This window comes from Lissotriton helveticus, chromosome 6, assembly GCF_964261635.1.
Source record: "Lissotriton helveticus chromosome 6, aLisHel1.1, whole genome shotgun sequence".
In the NCBI taxonomy this organism is placed as follows: Eukaryota; Metazoa; Chordata; class Amphibia; order Caudata; family Salamandridae; genus Lissotriton; species Lissotriton helveticus.
This window is the reverse complement of record NC_136067.1, coordinates 1,840,398,008-1,840,418,739: the sequence shown is the minus strand read 5'-3', so window position 1 is coordinate 1,840,418,739 and position 20,732 is coordinate 1,840,398,008. Positions and strand designations below refer to the sequence as shown.

The following is a 20,732-nucleotide window of genomic DNA, read 5'->3' as shown; positions in this document are numbered from 1 at the left end:
CCAGGGTGCGACTGGGTGCGGCGCGTTCGGAGGAATGGCCCTTGGGCCGGGGAACATGCCAGGGATGTCCCCTCTCGCCGCTTCTTTTCGCTCTGGCGATCGAACCTCTCGCAGTCCGGCTCCGTGCGGACATGGGGCATCGCAGTGGGCGACACATGTAATGTGATCTCGCTATACGCGGATGACGCCCTCTTCTATTTAATGTCCCCACGGGAGTCGGTGCCGGTCCTTCTCCAGCACTTGGACTGCTTTGGCGCGGCCTTGGGACTGCGAATTAACTGTGGAAAGTCCCTGATTTTCCCCTTGTTGGGCTACGGCGGCGGGCCACTGACAGATCTACCGAATCTCGGGTTGAGATGGGAACAGGAGGCGTTCCGGTATCTCGGCATCCAGGTAACGTCTACGGATGCACAGGGGTTGGCCCGCAATATTGACCGACTTAATCGGGCCTTGCAGCAATCGGTCACTTTCTGGAACTCCTTGCCATTATCTCTTATGGGGAGATTGGCCGTTGCGAAGATGGTGATGCTCCCCAGGACCCTCTATGTCCTCCAAAATTCCCTATGTCTACTCCCCTCGCGAGTATTTCGCACTCTTAACACGCTGCTAACATCACTGCTGTGGGCGGGACGGCGCAGCCGAGTCGCCCTCCACACCGTGGTCCGAACATGGGAGGAGGGGGGGCTGGAGGCACCCAGATTTGACTTATACTACTATGCGGCGCAGTTGTTGCCAGCGGCACGGTGGTTCGCAGAGGGAGACAGCTGGGAGTTGCGTCTGTTGGCCGGCAGGGCTACCGAGCAGGAACTACAGGTGGCGCTGATGCGAGGACGGGGAGCCGATGTGGATTTACCATACGTGGTTCGCCACGCGGCTGCGGTTTGGCAGCGGTTTGTGGAGAAAATACTGTGGCGAGCCCCCTTTCATAGGGAATTGCCAGTGTGGATCTTAGCCCCGGTGGTGGATATGGTGGACCACATGTCCTTTCGGGCTTGGAGGGCGGGAGGCTGCGAGACTCTCGCGGACCTTTACCCCGATGAGTCCTTCGTGTCCTTTGAGCAGGCCATGGACACCTTTGGCCTGGGGGAAGGACAATACTTGCACTACCGGGGCCTTCAGGAGGTGGCGAGAGCCGCGTGGCCCCAGTTTCCGGAGGCGCCCCCGTTGTCCCACACACTGAACATCCTCCTCTCTTGCGGGAGAGGGCGGAGGTTAATTTCTCTGCTATATTCGGCCATGAGACGGGACTCGGCCCCGCCGGTTCCACCTTCCTGGGATGCCTGGGAGAGGGACCTGGGTATCGCCCTGTCCCCAGGACAGCGCAAGTGCGTAGGGAGTCTTACTCGCAAAGTGTCCTGCAATGCGAGATTCAAATTGACGCATTTTAACTTCATGCACCGCACCTATATGACCCCGCTGTCCTTAAGGCGTATCTCAGGAGATAGGGAAGACAACTGCCCCAGATGTGGGATCGGGGGGGCGGGGTTTATGCACCTGGCCTGGGACTGCCCCTTGGTTGCTAGCTTCTGGAGGGGGGTGGTAGTTCGTATCCGGGCCATAACTGGCCTTCGGCTTGATCTGAGCCCGCTTCACTGCCTACTAGCCCTGGTCCCTAAATCCAAAAAGAGGAACCTTTCCTACAAACTTTTGCAATTAATGTTGGTCCTGGCAAGGCGTAGAGTGGCGATCACCTGGATGGGCAAAGAGTGCCGGAGTTGTCAGCGTGGCGTAGAGATGTAAGAGAATGGTCGTTAGCTGAGGAGACGCATATGCAGAGGTCCCGCAAGGATGTGAAGTTGCCGGACGACCTCCTTGCATGGAGAGTCATGTGTGCCTCGGAGATGTCTCATAGCGACTCGGATGGTACGAGTGCTGAACTTTTTTCTTCAGGGGACTCGGGATCAGAGGGGGAGGGGTGAGGGAATGGGGAGGTTGGACCCACGCCAATGTAGGTGCAGAGCCTGTTCCTTGATAGTATCTCATGAGATTGCTGTGGTTATCATGATGCTTATAAATATAGACTGTATTGGACTCACTGTACCATTTAGTGTCATAATGAGATTACCGTATTGTATACACTTACTGGATGAACGATGCCAAGGTTCGGGGGGGAGATTGTTTTTCTTCCATGTTGCAAAATCAAAAATAAAGGTTTTAAAAAAAAACATTCCTATCTGCCAATGGCAGTCCATGTAACTATATAAACTTTCCTCTTTCTCGCAACACTACTTCTTTTTGTTTACTTTAGTGCACAGTTTGGGACAGCACTGACATTTGTCATCGACGAAAAATGTAACTTGTCCTGTACAGGCTGAAATTTTACTTTTATTCGACAAGATGACTTCCAGAAGGCCCGTGCCACACCAATTAAATACGGCTCTATGTCTACAAATGAAATGGCCCGGCACCAAAGTGAACATGGGTAGTTGCACAGTGTCGGCATGAAACTGCCTTTGGGATCGGGCAAAAGTAGATAATTTCTTTGCAAGCACAATTCCTACTATACAGAATCCGCTTTTGCTAGTGACAGAGGGTCAAAGGGGTTGCTCCTAACTATGAACAATTGCTCCTAACAAAGACACCTGCAGCTGACCACACTGGGGAAGCTCTTCTGGTTTGTACTTTCCGCAAAACAGAAGTCATAAGAGAGGTTCATGGTAGAACAATATACATAAAATACTTTTCCAGATGCCACTCCAGTGTTTCATGCTCTTGAAACAATACTGGGATCGCCCAGACTCAGCACCCTCTGTATGCCACTATACAGGAGAAAGCCCATGTTTAGGTCAAGAGTAAGAGCCCTTAGGCAACATGACTTAGACACTGACCTCACGGATAAACGGTGGTCGTACTGCTGTACTCTAACTAGCGCACTCTCAACAAATTACCAATTATGGCTGATACACCTCAAATACCTTCACAGAATGTATTGTGCCCCTACCTCACAATATAAACTGATTATTTACATTTAGCATGGTAGTACACGGAGTTGGCTGCTTTCTGTGTTTCAGTGCTTGACATAGTAGAAAAAATTACCAATTATCAGATACACAGAACTCGGCTGACAGCACTGTTGGGGTATGTTAAAGACAAAGCTAGTTCAAGACCTAAGGGCCCTCTCTCTTTCTTCTTTTAGCTAAGGGACAGGTGGTGATGCATCAGAGACGATGACCCATTCCCCAGCTAAAGTGCTGGACAAGACATTATGTACTGTCACAACAGCTTGATAAAGAATGGGAATGTATGCTCCTAACTTGAGGATATCAGGGGACCATTTTAACCTATCTGTCTCAGCAAGAGCAATTGGAATCTCCGACACACTTCAGGGGATTCTCTGGTGAGTCCCAAGGCAGAAATGGGTGTGTGTGTGTGGGGGGGGGGGGGGGGGGGGGCATTGGAGGCCTTATGATTGGAATCAGATATATTATGAACTCCTTATTAATAAAGCTTGTTACGGCAATGACAATCTACTGAACATTCCGTTGTGCGCTTCTGGGGAAGCGGTGCTGTGGCATGCCGGGTATGAAAGGGTGGGGTGCCCTTTGAACCATTACATAAAGAGGAGAGCTGAGGAGCTTTGCGACTGTGTCGCGCTATCAATGTGATTAGATTACATCCCACTATATTGTACCATGATACCTTAATTATGTACTGCACGGATGTCTGACCTTTGTTATCATGTTGTATTCTGCACATTTGTTTGTAAGAATAACAATTAATATAATTTAAAATTTTACTCATGACAGAAGAGAAGACTCGCCTCTTCAAGCAGCCCACCCGAAGGCAGCTGCAGTAGGCAGCGCCTTCCTTCACAAAGCAATACCCTCACAAATGTACTCTTAAAACACTGAAATAGACTAAGTACCTCAAAAGAGAGTGCTGGGTTGCAACAATAATTGATTTGGATGGGAAAAACCATGGGAGATGAGTTAAGTGAGTGGAACGTGAACATAAAGAGTATGCAGTTCCTTTCGCGGTAAGAAGGTGGAAGAACATAGGTAGGTTGGAGGGGAGCTGAGCTAGCAGATCCAGGGATCTGACTGCTCAGAAGCAAGAGCCCTCACCCACCCAGTTGGGAGGAATGCTTCATCATCAGGCAGCTCCTTGTTCGGCCGGTGCTGCAATGCCCAACGGGCCCCCCGAAGGAGCTCTTTACTGGAGATCTTTTTAAATAAGATACTGATGTGAAGTGTGGGTGGAGGTACTCTATGTGTAAATTGGTGTAAACTGATTTAAAAATAACTGAGAGGTACCAAGGGAGTTTTAATATGAAGGTCCTCTCGTTATGAATAAAAAGAAAGAGTGGCTAAGTATAGGTGCAATGCTCAAGAACATCTTATAAGGTAGTGTCCACATAGGTCGACATCTTTCTTGCCATAATTGTCACTATCGATCAGGGCAATTCACCAGGACCAGTTAACCTAATTTACGAGTGCTTGGGAAAATGAATTGGGCTAATTATACAAAAATACTCAATCACTTGAAAAACTATAACCCTCTGCAAGTAGAATATATTTGTAGATGTCTAAAAACCAACTTAGAGAAAAGTAAGGAAACATAGGTAGGGAAGAGAAATTAATTGAAAATAAATAAGACTATGCTGACTGTCATACCATATCAAAAAACAACAATGCATTAAGCTTTCAGGATTCTATGCATGTCAAAGTCGAAATCACGCCTGTCAGTGAAAGTGAAACCTAACAAAGAGGACAGACATACACACAACCAGGTGACACACTAGTGAAGTGAGGCATTACATCTCTCCCAAGGTATACAAGGGGAATGCAGGCTGGATCTGATTAAAATTACCATAGTTGCCACAGTGGTAATGGAGCTTACCCAAATTCAGTGAGCTACTAGCCTCATAAGTGGTGGCAGGGTCCGCGCTAGCTGCGGAGCGAAAACTGAAGGAGAGGCACAAAATAAGAACTCGTGTGACAAGGGGGAAGAAAACAACACAAACCAGAAATTATAGTACAGAACGTACGGTGCCCAGGCCGCTTGGTAAGTGAAAACCAGACCCTCTCTGCCACTCTGGAGGTAAATGGAAGAGCTGAGAGGGCAGTACTTATACCGAACTGAGTGGCCATCATTACTCACAGCCGGGGATCTTAATTGCATGAATCAATCTAAAAGGCAAGACCCTCCACATCTCTTCTTAACACCCGCAGATGGGTAGAGGCGTGTACCCCTAGTACTTTATGGCCGACTGGTAACCAGGTCCTAAATTGACTCTTCCAGATTTCTCCTTTTTACAGTGATCAAGTCTTAGGACAATCCTAACACACAAGAGAGAGATGGAGCATTTCTCTTTGCAAAAGATAGACCAATTGTGGCTCCGGCCTCACAGAGATATGTACAAAAGTCCATTTCCACTTCGTTAGGCACAGCAACTTCAGACCTTATTCCCTCTGCTGTCTATCGCTGATCCCCCTACTTATCTGACCCCTTCATCAGAGCTACCCTCGTTTCAGTCTGAGGCTCTCCCTACTAAAAAGGTGCAATCTATGGTGGATGACTAAAATAACCCTAAATCGAAGTATGTGGAGTCCCTACCTAGTGTTGTTCAAGCTCTTGAGGATGAGGATTATTCTGACGGCTTTCAGTCTGATCATGGCATTTAAGAAGATGGTGACTGATACCTCAGAGGATTTAAATCGTTCTTGGGGTCCACTGCCTAAGTTCAGAAAGCACTATCACCAGGGTTCAGAAATTATCCCTCCAGAACCCATTGCACAACCACGTGGGGAACACTGTTAACCCAGAGGTGTGCATCAATGCGCCTAGGAACGTGTTCTTCAGCCAGAGTCGCAGCCTGGGCTTAGGTTAGACTGAGGACATCTTTCCATGAAGAAGTTTGCAACCGCTTTAGAGCCGAGTTTCCTCTGTGGAGGGTAAAGGGAACAATACACTGAAGATTAATCCCATTCTCTCTGCCTTCTTAGGGAAATATGTCAAAGACCTAAAAAAGGGCACTGGCAGGTCCTGTAGGGTTGGGCAAGATAAACATACTTGTCTGGAGCACACAGATATTTTGTAAATAGAAAATCTCAATTTATACATATATCAAGTTTACTGAAAAAAGAATGTTTTTGAAAACAAAAAATCAGCACACAAGGGTAATATATACAATGCTCATACGATAGAGAACAACCAAATATTTAGTACAAGCGGTAAGTTTACCTTCTTACGACTACAGGACCACCTGTGTGGAATATGTTACACTTGGAGCACGTAGAATACAACTATACTTTTTCAGACCGTCCTTGGAGTACCATCTCCTCAAGTGTTGACTTGGAACTGGGTCTGTTTTCCCACTCAGTTGAGGTGCAATTTAGAAACAATGCTATTGCTGAATTTATAATACGGAAATTTTGGATTGACGTCCTAGCTGTACATTTTTGCTACTTACGTCAGGAATCTTCTCCCCAGCGATTTCGGCTGAACATGTGCTGGCTGTATTCTCATGTATATCACATATGGTTGCATTACACCATGTTGTAAACATCAGATCAAGAGAACATGTAGGAAACTGCACTACACCTCTATTCCACTGTGATTTGTACTAGCTGTACTATATATATGATTGTAATCTATCATGTGAGCATTGAAATCCTTTGGTGCGGATTGCTCATTTTAAAAAACACAATAATTTATATTAAACTTGATATATGTACAAACTGAGATTTTTCTAATTACAAAACATCTGATTGCCAGAGACAAGTACGTTAGTTTATTGGGGAACAGAGTTATTGTTTCGCCTTAGTGCACTTTGGGGTAGCAGGAGTGTTGTCTGTGGAAACAAACTCTCAAATTTGACCGTATTTGTGGGGAGACTGTGTGGGTATACTATACCCACTGCTACCTATTGTGATAGGATTGTCAAGATAAACTGTGATGCCTTTTTAGGACCTCTCTCCAATATTTCAGACCTGGCATTTACAGCCAAAGAACGAGGCTCCCCAATTGGCCCAGATAATTTGGCTGGGTAGCCCCAACAGGTCATTTGTTTTTTAGGATTAAAAACTGCGCCCTACACGGACAGGCACTGGCCCATTTTGTAGGCACCTTATTATTTTGGGAACCTTTCATCGAGGAGATATCGAGTTCCACCAGAACTTAACCTGACTGGACTTGAAGCCCGAAAGAAGGTTTATAACAATCTTTTTCCCAGGGCTGTCAGAGGCAGTAAGCGCGTCACTTGCAGTGCTGCCTACCAATCCCCTTTAGAGGATTTCCACAAAAACGGAGCGACTGGAGTGATTACCAATGAGGGAAGTCTACTTCCCCTCCAGAGCTTCCAGAGGCTGAGAGTCCCGTGGAATAGCCCGGAGGGGGGGGGGGGTGCTTCAGACAGTGAAAGGCTTTGCCTGGAGTTCTATGTCCTTCCTCGCTAGACTTCTCTACCGACCCAATACAGTCTTGTTAGAGATGCCCGCATTCATGGATGAAGGGATACACTCTGCTTCAGAAGTAAGCAATCTGGAACTGCACCCCCTCTCCCTATCGAGCTTGTAAGCAAAATCTTCCTTGTGTACCAAAAAGGGGGACGTTATGCTTATTCATCAATCTCTGAGAGTTCAACTTCTGGATACTGTACAATCATTTCAAAATAGAGGGCCTTCAACTCCTAAAAGCCCTGCTAGGTGAGGGAGGGACTTCTATGTGTAAGTCAGAGTTTAATCAGTGCCTGTAGAAAATAACTGAAACCAATTCTGGTCCAATTTGTCATTAGAACATAATGAGAAAAAAAGAACATAAGGGCAGGCAGTAACTGACTGTTTAAGTGGTAGGGATGCTCAATTGACTGGCCATGACTTTTTAAGGTTATGGACTTAGCACATTGTGCACCTACGCAATCCACTGTCACATTTTTGTAATGGTTTTAATTAATCATCACGCAAGGTCTTATCCCAGAGCTTACTAACAACTGAGTCAGATTCAATCAATCAATCAGTGGTTTATAGAGCGTGCTACTCACCCGTGAGGGTCTGAAGGCGCTGGAGGGAAGGGGGGAGGAACAGCTTCGGGTCAGCCGAAGAGCCAGGTCTTGAGGTCCTTCCTGAACGTGTGGAGGATTGGGGAGCGTCTGATGTTGACCAGGACCTATTTCCAGGATTTGGCTGCTATGTAGGAGAAGGCTCTCCCGCCGGTTCTGTTTCTGCAGATGTGGGGGACCTCTGCCAGGGCGATGTCAGCGGAGTGGATGTTCCTCTTGGGTATGTGGAAACAAACTCGGTCGTTGAGGTATTTGGGTCCGATGTTGTTGAGGGATTTGTAGGCGTGTGTGAGGAGTTTGAAGGTGACCCTCTTCTCGACGGGGAGCCAGTGGAGGCTTCGAAGGTGTTGGGTCATATGTTCGTGGCATGGTGTCCTTATAATGAGCCTGGCTGCTGCCTTCTGGATGGTTTTGAGATGGTGTAGAAGAGTTTTGTTGATTCCGGCGTAGAGGACGTTGTCGTAGTCTAGTCTGCTGGTTATGAGTGCGTGGGTGACGGTCTTTCTACATTCGGGTGAGACGCGACGGCGTTGATCTGGTGGTTCATGGAGAGGAAGGAGTCGATGATTATGCCGAGGTTCGGAGCGTGGTCTGTTGGGGTGGGTGGGCTCCTGAGGGCCGAGGGCCACCAGGTGTTGTTCCAGGCGGAGGCGCAGGGTCTGAGGATGAGGACATCAGTCTTCTCGCAGTTGAGCTTTAGGCAGCTGTCCTTCATCCAGGAGGCTACGTTTCGCATTCCTTCCTGGAAGCTGAGTCTGGTGATTTCTGGGTTCTTGGTGAGGGAGAGGATGAGTTGTGTGTCGTCGGCGTAGGATACGATGCTGAGACCGTGCTGTCTGACAATGGCGGTGATTGGGGCCATGTAGATGTTGAAGAGCGTCGGGCTTAGTGAAGATCCCTGAGGTACTCCGCAGATGATACCAGTGGGGTCGGAGAGGAAGCGGGGGGGGGGGGGGGAGTATGATCCTCTAGGTTCTGCCGGAGAGGAAGGATTGGATTCCTCTTATGTGGTGGAAGACAGACCTAATGGGAGCATTTGCGTGCATAACACACAACTGCCAATTCAGGGACTGGTTATACGCTGTTTGAGCAATCAATGGATTTGGTGCCATGTCCGGGTGGGGTTAAACTGTAGGAAAAAAATCAATTGGTCACCATGAGAGATTAAGGAAAGAACTGAGGGGATGCAAAACAACTAGACGAGATTTTCTGATGTCAGGAGACACTCAAAAGAGTGTAAGAAGTTTGTAGATGATGCGGTTAGAGACAAAAAGGAAACTAAGGCAGTAAAAAAAGGCAGCTCAGTTGCTGTGGAGGTTGGTTGAAACCCGATCAAATTAAATAGTGTGAAAAAGGGTCTAAGCCAAAAATGGGAATATAATTAAAGGTGGTAGGATGTTCAAGGATGGTATTGAGGATGTAGCTAAAAGATTAGAGGGTGTATTGAAGGTGTAGAAAGATAGGTGTTCACTTGCTGAGATGATGGACACGAGTCAGAAAATGATCAGATGTAAGACGTTTTATCAGACCATTATTAACTTATTAATTTCTAAGATTCTTCATTCAAGTTCACTTGTTGTTTCATTAAGGAAGGGCGTGTAGGACCATCGCTGGGGTTCCAAATCCAAAAGGGCTCCATTATAAACGTATGTTCTTAACCATAAATGTTATCTATGCTAGTTGGAAGAGATAAGATTGTCAAGCAACAAGTCTGTTGCACAAGGGTATATTCAATAATGAAATGATTTACCTGCACACATTTGTCCTCTATACTTCTGCACCATGTTTGAGACATGGAGCACCTGCACACATTTGTCCTCTATACTTCTGCACCATGTCCGAGACATGGAGCAATGATTGGCAATGCCCTAACCGTTTAAGCTCTCCAACATTTCCATGCCTCCCAAATCAACAGTATTTCCATGCTACTTTTAAAAAGGGGAGGGATGCAAAGAAATATGCCCAATTATTTAAGGATAGGATCATACACTACTCTCATTAACACTTGGAGAGAAAAAGAGGCTAAAGTAGACCCCACATCTGCATTTAGAAATAAATCGAAACACACATTGATGCTGTAGTCGGCTGGATGATGTGGGCTCACTCACGTAATGTGACATGCTTTATCATTGGCCTTCTCATCCCACCCTGGTAAGATGATACTACCAGGGTGGACTCAACCTCAATGGGGACTGTCTTGAGAGAGTTCTAGGAAATTATTTATCTGGACATTTATCTGGAATCCTGTTTTCTAACTAAAAATACCTTGGGATAAACCACAAGAATGACTTTATTAGGTGGTACCTTGAGATGGCCTATGATGAAGCATGTCACATTACATGAGCGAGCTCACTCCGCTGATTCTTGAAATTGCCCAGATTTCGAGCAGGTAGGTAGCATAGGTGTATGAAAGGTTCTCAGAGTAGGTACTAACAAGACAGAACTGTAGCTATCCAACCAACTCCAGTATCAATGTTTGTTGTGATCATTCACTGTTCTAACTGCTGTCTTCGAATATTTGAGGAAAGTCTATTTTGGGTCAGGCCTTGAAAAATCATTAAAATGTTACTAGACCTGCAGATCTAGTAACTTGAATGATCTACTCGACCTAACTGTAATGCACTTGAAGGGTAAACCGGTCTCAAATTGTGTGATCTATATTTTATTTTAGAGAGGTGCCTGTTTCTTCTTTCTCACAAATGAGAGCACCTTCAAAAATGTGAGTTCAGCATTTCTGCAGTACAAAAAAACTATTTTGTTTGTTTAAATAGACTAACTGTGTGCCCCATGTATTAGAAGATTCTAGCTCACAAATAGGGTACCCATGATTCCTGACTTGACTCTTAGGGATTGCGATTTTCTAATTGCGATTCTTTGTGAATCGCAATTTGGTAATCGCAATTCGTAATGTACAAAAATCTAGATGCTGCAAATAGTGATTCCTAATGGGGTTGTAATACACCTACCTCATGAATATTAATGACGTATGTAGCAGTTTGCGACCCTTTAGGAATTGCAGCTATCACAATGATGTTGGGCTGCTGGTGTCAGCAGACTACAACGTCTGTAACTGATTTTTGATAAAGCAATCATTTTTTTTAAGTGCAGTCCAATGGTTACAAAAATGAAACATTTAAGTTTTATTTATTAAGAGTAGGTGCTCTTAAAAAATATTTGTATCAACACGGGACTCCTTCTCATTTGCGAATGGTTACCATCACCATTGACGTGTTGGTAAAAAATTTATGTTTTGCGACCATAAATTGGCCGCTAACCATTCATACATACCACTGCTAATCAGTATTAGGAAGAAACACCCTAAACACGCACCGTTCAAATACCGATTCGTAAACCCAAATTGCAATTCGATAACAGGTTACTGAATTGCAATCTGGATTTTGTACATTTTAAAAACCTGTTTTGCAGTCGCAAACTACCCAATTCTGCGAATTGGGCCGTTTGCGACCTCAAAAAAGTTTTGTACATATGGTCCTCTATTACTAATGCATGATGCGGTAGCGCACAGTCATTTAAAGACAGTAAATTTCCCATTGAAATGGCCAAAAACGTTCCCACTAACATGCAGTTTTACTGATAAAACGATATAGTGTATAAACAATAAACTGTGAAAATTGGGTTTCAGGGAACATATTTATCATTTGTACATCACCAAGTAAAGTGTTCTGATTTGTTTTCATCCTATTAAAAAACAATTTTTATCACACAGAATTACAAAAAATTGGCTTTTATAACTACTGAAATACATTTTGAAATCTTTGTACAGTAAACTTATTAGCTATTTAAATGAAGTGTGTTAGAAAAACCCTGACTCCCTTAAGGCATTCATTTGACACTCTTTGTACAGCACATCAGACAGTTCACTTTATAAAATACTAGAACCCTGCAGACATAAACTGACTTCTGTCTTCTGTCTCTGAACACAAAGCAATTGTGACATGTTAAAAAAAGATATACATGCATGTTTATAGATCCTTCACTTTCTGGGTCAACAGAACACCTGTTCTTTATCAGTTCACCAAAAAGGTAGTAAATATAGCTCCCCCTGATAAAATCTGGCTCGCCATAGCGAGTGGGCGAGTAGATATCTCGAGGCCTGGGAATCTTTGTCACCGTCTCGTGAAACAGGGAAAGGAAAAATATCAACATGTCACTGCCTCCTCAGAAGATGTGATAAGGTAGCTTTAACAACGAGCTGGTTGATAAAAAAAAGAAAGAGTCTCACTTTAAGCTCATTTGGGTGACCAACTCTCACCACAGAGTTAGCTAATCAGGTGAATCACTGCCTTATACATTCCACCACAGCCCACAGAAAAATATTCTAGCTTTCGGGATTGCCACACATGCACAAAAACACAACAGCCTATTAATTATGATAAAGAAATAAACAATGCCAAAAATATTGCAAGTATCAATGTAAATGCTATTATTTGTACAAACAATAAAAATGTACAACATATTCTTTCCTAATGTACAGAAATAAACTATCCAGTTCCAGATAGTTAAGATATTGTAAATGAGAGGATCAGTGTGCCAAGTGTTCACTAATTAGCAGAGGTGCAATGCCCTTCCCACATGCATAGGCAAAACGTAAAGCATACTCTGCTTTCATACCACATGCTCCATTCTAGTAAAAGAATTGCTACAGTTTGCTAATCAGACCTTGAAAAATCTAGTTGCCCAGATTTTATCATGGCGAGCAATTTTTAGGGCCGACTCGACCCTTCTGGCAACAGAGCTTGAGCTGGCAAAGAACAGGTGTTCTGTTCATTCAGAGAGTTAATGAGCAATAAAGATTCCTTTAACTTTTGTTTTTATCTTCTGTCCCAAAACAAACTTTTAAAGTTATCAAATCTATACTTACGATGCCTGCTTATTTTATCCTGGAGATTGGAGTCAGAGAATTTTTTTAGTGAACTATTTGACATCATCACAGGGAGCGTGAAATGAAAGGCTGTAGAATGCAATGTTTTTTTCTAATACACATTAAAATAGCTTGTATTGGACTGTGCAGATATCTCAAAATAAATCAGTAGTTAGGAAAGCAAATTTTTTGTACTTCTGTAGTTTGATGGAAACAAATATTTTATAATAGGATCAAAACAATTCAGGACACTTTATTTGCTGTGAAAATCATAAATATGTGCTGAAACCCAATTTCCACAAATTATCATTTGTACGCTATATAGTTTTATCAGTGAAACTGCATATCTGTGGGAGAGTTGGTAGCCATTTCAATGGAAAAGGAGCTGTGTGTAAATGACAGTGTGCTACCACATCAAGCCTTTGTAGCATATTTATCAAAAGTGAGAGTTTTTAAACATTAACATTCATGCCTCTACCCTGATGGCAATGCTATTGGTAAACTAAGAGGCAAGACAGGAGCCAATGTACCCTATAAATGGTGTAGATTATTATAATACACAGCACACATTTAGTTTATTAAATCAAACAAGAGGCTTTTTTGTGCCACAGACTTGCTGAACTCACATATTTGAGTGTGTTCTCTAATGCGATAATAAAGAGAAAGGTGACTGTGAAATAAAATACCTAGGATCATGCAATTTGAGACCAGTTTATGGGTCAAGCCGATTACAGTTTGGCCACGTAGATTATTCAAGTTACTAGACCCGAGGTCTGGTAACATTTTTATGATTTTTTGAGAGAGGTGTTTTGCTGCTACTTTAAAGCATAGAATGCTGTCAATTAACTGTCAATCTAGTAAAGGTCATATCTTATACCATCCCGCCACTGAAAAGTATTTTTAGTTACTTACTTGTTTCGCTTCTTCTAGTACAGCATCTCTATCCTGCAACACAAATATGACACCCAACTAAGACACAGATAAAGCAGAAGTGAAAACAGACGATTGAAAAGAATGAGACAATGTTGGCAAGATTTCACTACAAAACTATATATAACTTTTTGACATGACCTCTCCTCTCTGAGAACTATAACATATGATGTCCAGAATAACTATTTAAACATAACTGGGATAGCTATATGGTGAAACATTATGTTTAATACTGCACAGCAGAATTTATTGGAGGGAGTGATTGTGGAGACACCAGGTGATATTTCAAATAGATAAAAAGAAATAGCTAAAAGTTAATAATGGTTCCTATTACAAAGATATTATTAATTTGGGATGAAGTTAAGACGCCTGGCTTTTTAATTTGTTTAATTGCTTTTGTAAAGGTTTTAATTTCTATTTAAAGCAATGTTTTATCTGTTTGATGTAAAATGTTTTATGGGATAATTTTATGGATTGATTTCTAAAAATAGATCCGAGTTGTCATGGATTGAATTGTAAGATGAATCTTGTAGGCCAAAGGTGATTTACTAAATGCTTCTAAAATAACAGTAGCACAAACCCACTGATGTTCCTCTACACATACAAACCAGCTTCTGCACAATATCTACAGTTGACCAGCTGCACTTAAAAGGACCACTGATTTGCAAAGAATTTCAACGCAGCAGGCAGCCCCAGGCATGCACTTGCACGCTAAAAATGTCTATTCTAAAAGACGGGTGATCCCTTCTCAACAGGAATTGCACTGTAACAACAATGTAAAGATTACAACTTTCCTACAACTCTGAGAATGTTGCTGTTTAGCAAGCAAAATACAGCTTTGGGTCATGTAAGCAAAGAGGGAATAGATATGCCTCAACCCTGGCTGAAACTGCTCACCATCCCAGAAAACCATAAATACAGTGTTGGGTTAAAAATAGACCTAGAAATACTCCCTTAGCCATGCTGGTCATGGTTTTAAATATTCCCCCTCTTGTATCGGGTTGTGACTCCATGTGCATGTAGTGTCATAATTATGGTTTGTAAACTCATTAAATACAGTTTATAAATATCTGCCTCGTAAACTGATAAGAGGCGTGTATTTCTAGAAGTACAGAAGGAACAGAACATTTGTTTTAAAATGCAAGCTTAAAACATGAGGTAAAAATGCTATCTAAATAGAGAGGGTTTAACATATCTACGTGAGTCATTTAAGTCTCTATACGTGGAGTGTTTGTGTAAATTGAGTCAAGGAAAAGACAGAGTTGGGTCAACTGATGTAATGATCTATGCACAATAGTAATTATTTTAACGAATGGAAATTTCAAGTTTATAATTTTAAAGCAGAAAGGTACACTTCTGATGTGTGACATCTTGACCAATAATTAAGTAGTCAGAAGTGGGAAAGTGAGGGAAGTCTAAATGCATACTCCGTGACAAATAATAATAAAAAATTAAAAAACACTATTTATACAAATGTAATTGTGTTCCAAATACGATTTTACCATGGAGTGTGTTCCATGTATGGTGAAAATACTGAATCTGGCATTACATTTCTTGCTCAGTATTGATGCACACATTAAAATACATCATAAACATAACAATTCCTCCTTTCACTCATCGTGAATATCACCAACATGTTAAATAAATGCCTCCTGACCCCGGGGAGATTTCCGGGCTTTCTAAAGCATGCTTTATTGACTTCAGTCCTCAGGAAAACATCAGGAGACTCAAAGATCTTGGCAAATTACTGACCAATCTTAAACAATTCTTACCTAACAAGCTCATTGAAAGGGAGGTTACTAGAAAACTCAAAAAACACATGGAGCAAAACTATCTCTTTCACAACCTCACGTCAAGATTCAGACATGCAAAGGGCATAAAATACAACCCTGCTCTTCTCCTTGGTTGAAAAAAAACAGCCTTAATGCTTAATGACCTCTTTTCCCTGAATGACACTGTATATAAAGGGGTCCTCCTAAAAACTCTGTGAATTAGCCTGGAATATCTGGATCAACCTCTGAAAATGAGCCATTAATTCTCTTCAACTGCCTTTAAAAATGTGTATTGCCATGGTAGATTTGTCTCCTCGACTGGTGTCAGGCGGTGTAGCTGAGGAATAACACCTCTCTGGTCTGCAATTCAACATTTACAAATGCCCTTTAGCCAGTGCTTAATTTGTAAAAGAATAAGTGACAGGGCTCTTGTCGGGAGGACACCATTTTGGTCTTGTTCACGCTCTATAAAACTTTTCAAATAAATAAAAATACATAAATTACCCCTGCCAATGACAGTACAAATACTGCCACTAACCATCACACTCCTACAAATGTGACAATTCAAACTGTTCCAGGACCCCAAAGCTAGATGAATAACTAGGGAGGCAGGTATTAGTCATTGTAAATGTAAATTGAACTAATAAACAGCTGTTGTTGTGCTCATACCTAAATTAGCCAGACAGCGCCACCATGTGGCAGACTGTCATAAGCCCTGGTGTTGGCAATTAGGTGCCGGTGCTGAGCACCGGAGACCACCAGCTCAAATTAAGCACTGCCTTTAGCACAAATCCATTACCAGTGCTAATAGAACTTCCAAATACTTACCGATGACATACAAATCCACTTCCAGCTACAAAGTAGCCCAGAGAACCAGTCTTACACAAATTCATGCACTGACCATATGTCTCAATAATAGAGTTTCAGTCACATGAATAAGGCTTTAAAAAAAGGAGAAATACTGCTACTTCGGGTCTGGGACAGTTCTCGCCTGCTTACCTTTTGTCTTGCCCCAGGCCGTTGATCACCATTATCTACCTTATCAAAAGTGATCTTGTCGATGCCAAGCTCTTGTTTATGTGATGGATATAGAGATCAGCATGTAGCTTTTAAGCGTTGAACATTCTTCCATTCCTCCAAACCAATTGCTAAGTGGGGCCAAAAGCACATTTGTCCTGGCATAACTAAATTACAGCAATGCTGTACCATGAGGGCTTTTGGAATACCTCATTTGTATGATATGGTTGCAAAACCAGACAGACAGAATATTCCTGAACCTTTGCAAGTATCAGTACATCAAACAAGCACTGAGAGAAAACACACTGCATGTCAAGGGATGCAAGAATCTAGTCCTCTTCATTGTTCATGAAGTTTTATGTGAGAAAGAACCAATATTAGTGCGGTCCCATGTCCCTCCTCATACCACATTGCGAACCCTTCCTTTTGAACATGCACTGAGATAGCCCCAGGAAGATCATAAATGGTTTCAGGTGCTTATTAATGTCCATTAGAAGCTAACAGCGTCAAATAGAATACCTTCTTACAGAGTACCAAATTGTCTGTTACATTTTCAGGACAGTTGCCTTCGAGAGATTATCTGCAGGACTATCTACTATTATAGAGAATTGCACACCTAGCTGTTACCCCATTAGCAGCACTATCCACTACGAATCCATGAAAAGGATCCCGGAAGAAATATCCCAATCAGCAGTTTATGACCTCTTGCTGCATGGAGAGTCTATTCGTAGATATAGAAATTCTGATACCCCCACAGGGCGGCTATAGCCTTCTTCTCTTCTCTATTTAGGAACAACATTCTTCAACTGGTATAAGAGCGTTACCTGCACATGCTTCCAGATTATTCATCCGGAGTGAGTTGGACTTCGCATTTATGCTAGATAATATCTACTTCAGTTGGAGTACATCAACTTGAATTGAAGTGAAAAACAGTAAAATCTTTGTTACTTTGGAAAACTTATGTTGTGCGATCCACGTGCTTTCAGGTTCGAGTCTGAACAGTAGTCACATACGTTCTATCATTGTCATATTTTGACTACGTCACCCACATTAGATCTTCATTTCTGATTCCCCTAAGGGGTCATATTATTATAGGTGCCTTTTTTGGATAAACAGACACAATTTTGCCCTAGAATATATGCTCAAATAATTCACATTACAAACTCATATTTTCTTTTTTGCAGGGCACTTTGATATCATCTATTGTTGGGGTGGTGTTTCTCTCCTGGTTGATGGCTTTGTTTAACAACCTGATGTCCTCACACATTCAAAACTCGCCTAAAGTAGTAAGACCCCAGTGAGAGCAATGCTTGATACAGAAAACTAGTGTAGAAGACCTGACTCAAGAGTAGAGGAAATACAACATTAGCAGAGCCTGGTTTTGACCAGACTATGAAACAGACCACAAGAACGACTGTAAAGTTTATTCGGGCAGAGTCAAAAATGTCCAGCAAGGAAAGATCGGCTGCAAAATGTCAGTACCAAACTCTGATGAAGCCGAATTATTAAGAGAAGTGGAAAGGGAAGTGTAAGAGAAGACAAATCGGTTGGGCGTAGGAATGAGAACTTGTGCATGCTCACCAGAAACATCTAGTGTGAAAGAATACAACAATTTATGTGATTGCTACTCCTTTACTACAAAACCCAATATGTGCTGACCTAACCAGCCTTGCCCTTTCAGCATCTTTTGGTCTTATTGCATCTTTTGGTCTTACTGCTTTTGCTTCAACTGTGTTCCCTTCTGTTCTCATCATAGGGGTGCTGCTTATGTAAAACAAACACTCTTCAAACTAACGGTCCCTGGTGCAGTTCTGTTTATAGTTTACCGTGGTTGGGAAGGCCTAATGTCTTTGTGTATAAACCTGTGGATGTCCTAAACCCTTCTCTAAAATCACTGCAAGAAAAATATACTTATTATAGGGCAACAGCATCAGATCTGGTGGCGATATACAGTTTTTTTTAAAGAGAAATGACAGGTCATAGAAATGATCGTTGGTTCTTGTACAAGGAGTTTTGTAGGGGGTCTTAAAATAGTTTGTCGAAAATGTTTAAATTGCTCCTTCAGGTGGTCTATGGCCTTGCAAAGTTTAGATTTTAGCTTGCAGACTTTATTTGCAAAAGAATCTTCTAATATTTTCTCCATCAAGTCCCAAGGTGTTTTTGATTTATATTAGAAAGGGTCTATCAGAATAATTGTTAGACAGCATGAACTATCCATGTTACATTACTGTTATGTTTATGCAAATGAAAGGATCTCACAAAGCATGTGTCTGAATGTCAGAAGAGCTACCTTGTCAAGAAAAGTTGACAGTTGATTATTATACAGATTTAGAACTGTTGTGCTGGCTTTCTATTTGTTCCAGGAGTTGTGACAAATGTTACTTTAGTGACCAGCTGGGACCTAAGATGGTCTCTGAAGTTTGAAGCAGCAATCCAAAGCACCATATCCACACCTGTCCTTGTAGTTTTGGTGCAGAGATGGCTTCTGAATAGGGTAAATGGGTCCTGTTTCTCATTGGGAGGCTTGAACCATGAACAAACATGATGCCACACAACTCCTCATTACTCCCTGGACCCAAGTCTTCAATTGGTCACATCCATAGTCAATTGGAATAAAGCCTGTCCACTCCGAGTACTTTGGCTCAAGTAGTGCCAGGACCTTGCTGTGTTGACGTGCAAAAGTGAGGTTTTTGTGGACAACGAGGCCAACAAATAGCCATGATGAAGCAGAGCTGCTGCATTAGTCACCCTGGAGTGGCCATGTTGGGATGGGGTGATAGGTTTGGTAGTCATTGCCAGGCGGTTGACAGCTACCACCTCGAAGTGGCAGGTGCAAGTCTCCTTTCAAGCAGCAGGGTAAAGTGGCATCACTGATGAGAGGGGTCAACCGCTGCCCTTGCTATGCTTAAAACAATACCAGATCGAAGTGTGATCTATTATGTTTAATGTGAAGTGTATGGCTGGTTGTGGCTACTTCGATTGCTACGTACTGAAGAGTTTATTTTTTTCCACCACGTGATCTTTCATGCCCGAGGAATTTCATATAATATGGTTACTGTTTTCCTGGTCTGCCTTTTCAAAGGATCGGATACTGAAAGGGTGGTGAGTGGACCATATATACAGTCCAAGATTGACGTGGTGAACCGCGTGCCTGTAAGGATGAGCAGGCTTAGATTACCACTCAAACAGCAGGCTTATTGACAACGCCTCTTCTGCAGTTTCTTAATGGGCATTATAATTGATCCTCTACAGGGTGTGGAATTTTATAAAAATATCTACATGTCGAAGAGTTCATGCTCCAGAATCCTACCTGCCCTGTATAAAAAACAACTGTCCTATTTCATACCACGCAGTGGTGACACTTTTTTAAGTATGATGCTGGCTGATAACTTTCTCTTCACTGCAGCACGTGAAAACGGTTCTCTCCTGGAGTTCAGTGAGCCTTGATAGCGCATCTTCCAGTTGACCTATCTTTCGTTAATTTTGCCAGGAAAGTTCGAGAATCTGGGGCATGTGCACACTCGTAATTTAGGAGCAACAAGAGTTCAGAGTGGCCAACCTGATCTGAAGTAGTTTGCAAATCATGCTTTCACAAGGCTGATCCTGCCACTAGCTCCCTGTGGTGAGAAGCAGTCCGCAAAGTGGTCACAAATCCTGCAAATGGCCTGGCATAGGAATTCATTTAAATTCTGGGATGTAGGCTCTTCGGAGTGGGGCACGAATTCGTCCCTATTGGTGCTGATCTCCTCTCCTTCTGCCAAAAGCCTTCTCTTACATGTTCAAACTCCGGGGCTGATAGGTGACAGTGGCAGTCCACCATTCCACTGGTACCGACAGACAGCACTTCCATCTCTTCCTCCGTCAGGAAGCTAGAGGAACTACCCAACACCAGACTACAGGGGAACGAATAAGAAATGCACAGACAGAGACATAAAAGAAAGACTGGGCGTTGAAGCCCCGCTGCTTGATATAGACTATTGCGGCGGCCATGTTGGAACGCTTTGCCGGCGTTCTTTAGTTTTACTGCAGTTCAGCATCACTCTCATTTCCTGGTATATATTTGTGCGATTTTATATAGCGCGAACTTTACCCGAAGGTGTCAGAGCGCTTTACACAGGACCCAGTTGCAAAC

General features: G+C 42.8%; 1 protein-coding gene across 2 annotated transcripts in view; it reads right to left on the bottom strand.

Moving 5' to 3' along the window:
- The window catches only part of TATDN3 (TatD DNase domain containing 3), a 103,018-nt gene extending 82,512 nt beyond the window's left edge, over positions 1-20,506 (bottom strand). The window contains exons 1-2 of one of the 2 annotated variants that reach the window (XM_078649754.1): positions 20,376-20,506; positions 13,794-13,826 (exon numbers count right to left, since the gene is read on the bottom strand). In XM_078649754.1, the coding sequence (XP_078505880.1) occupies positions 13,794-13,826; positions 20,376-20,450 (108 nt within the window). In that variant the 5' untranslated portion in view covers positions 20,451-20,506. The remainder of the gene's footprint in view (positions 1-13,793; positions 13,827-20,375) is intronic. The other variant, XM_078649755.1, reaches the window with a different exon arrangement.
- Between the last annotated feature and the right edge of the window lie 226 nt (positions 20,507-20,732).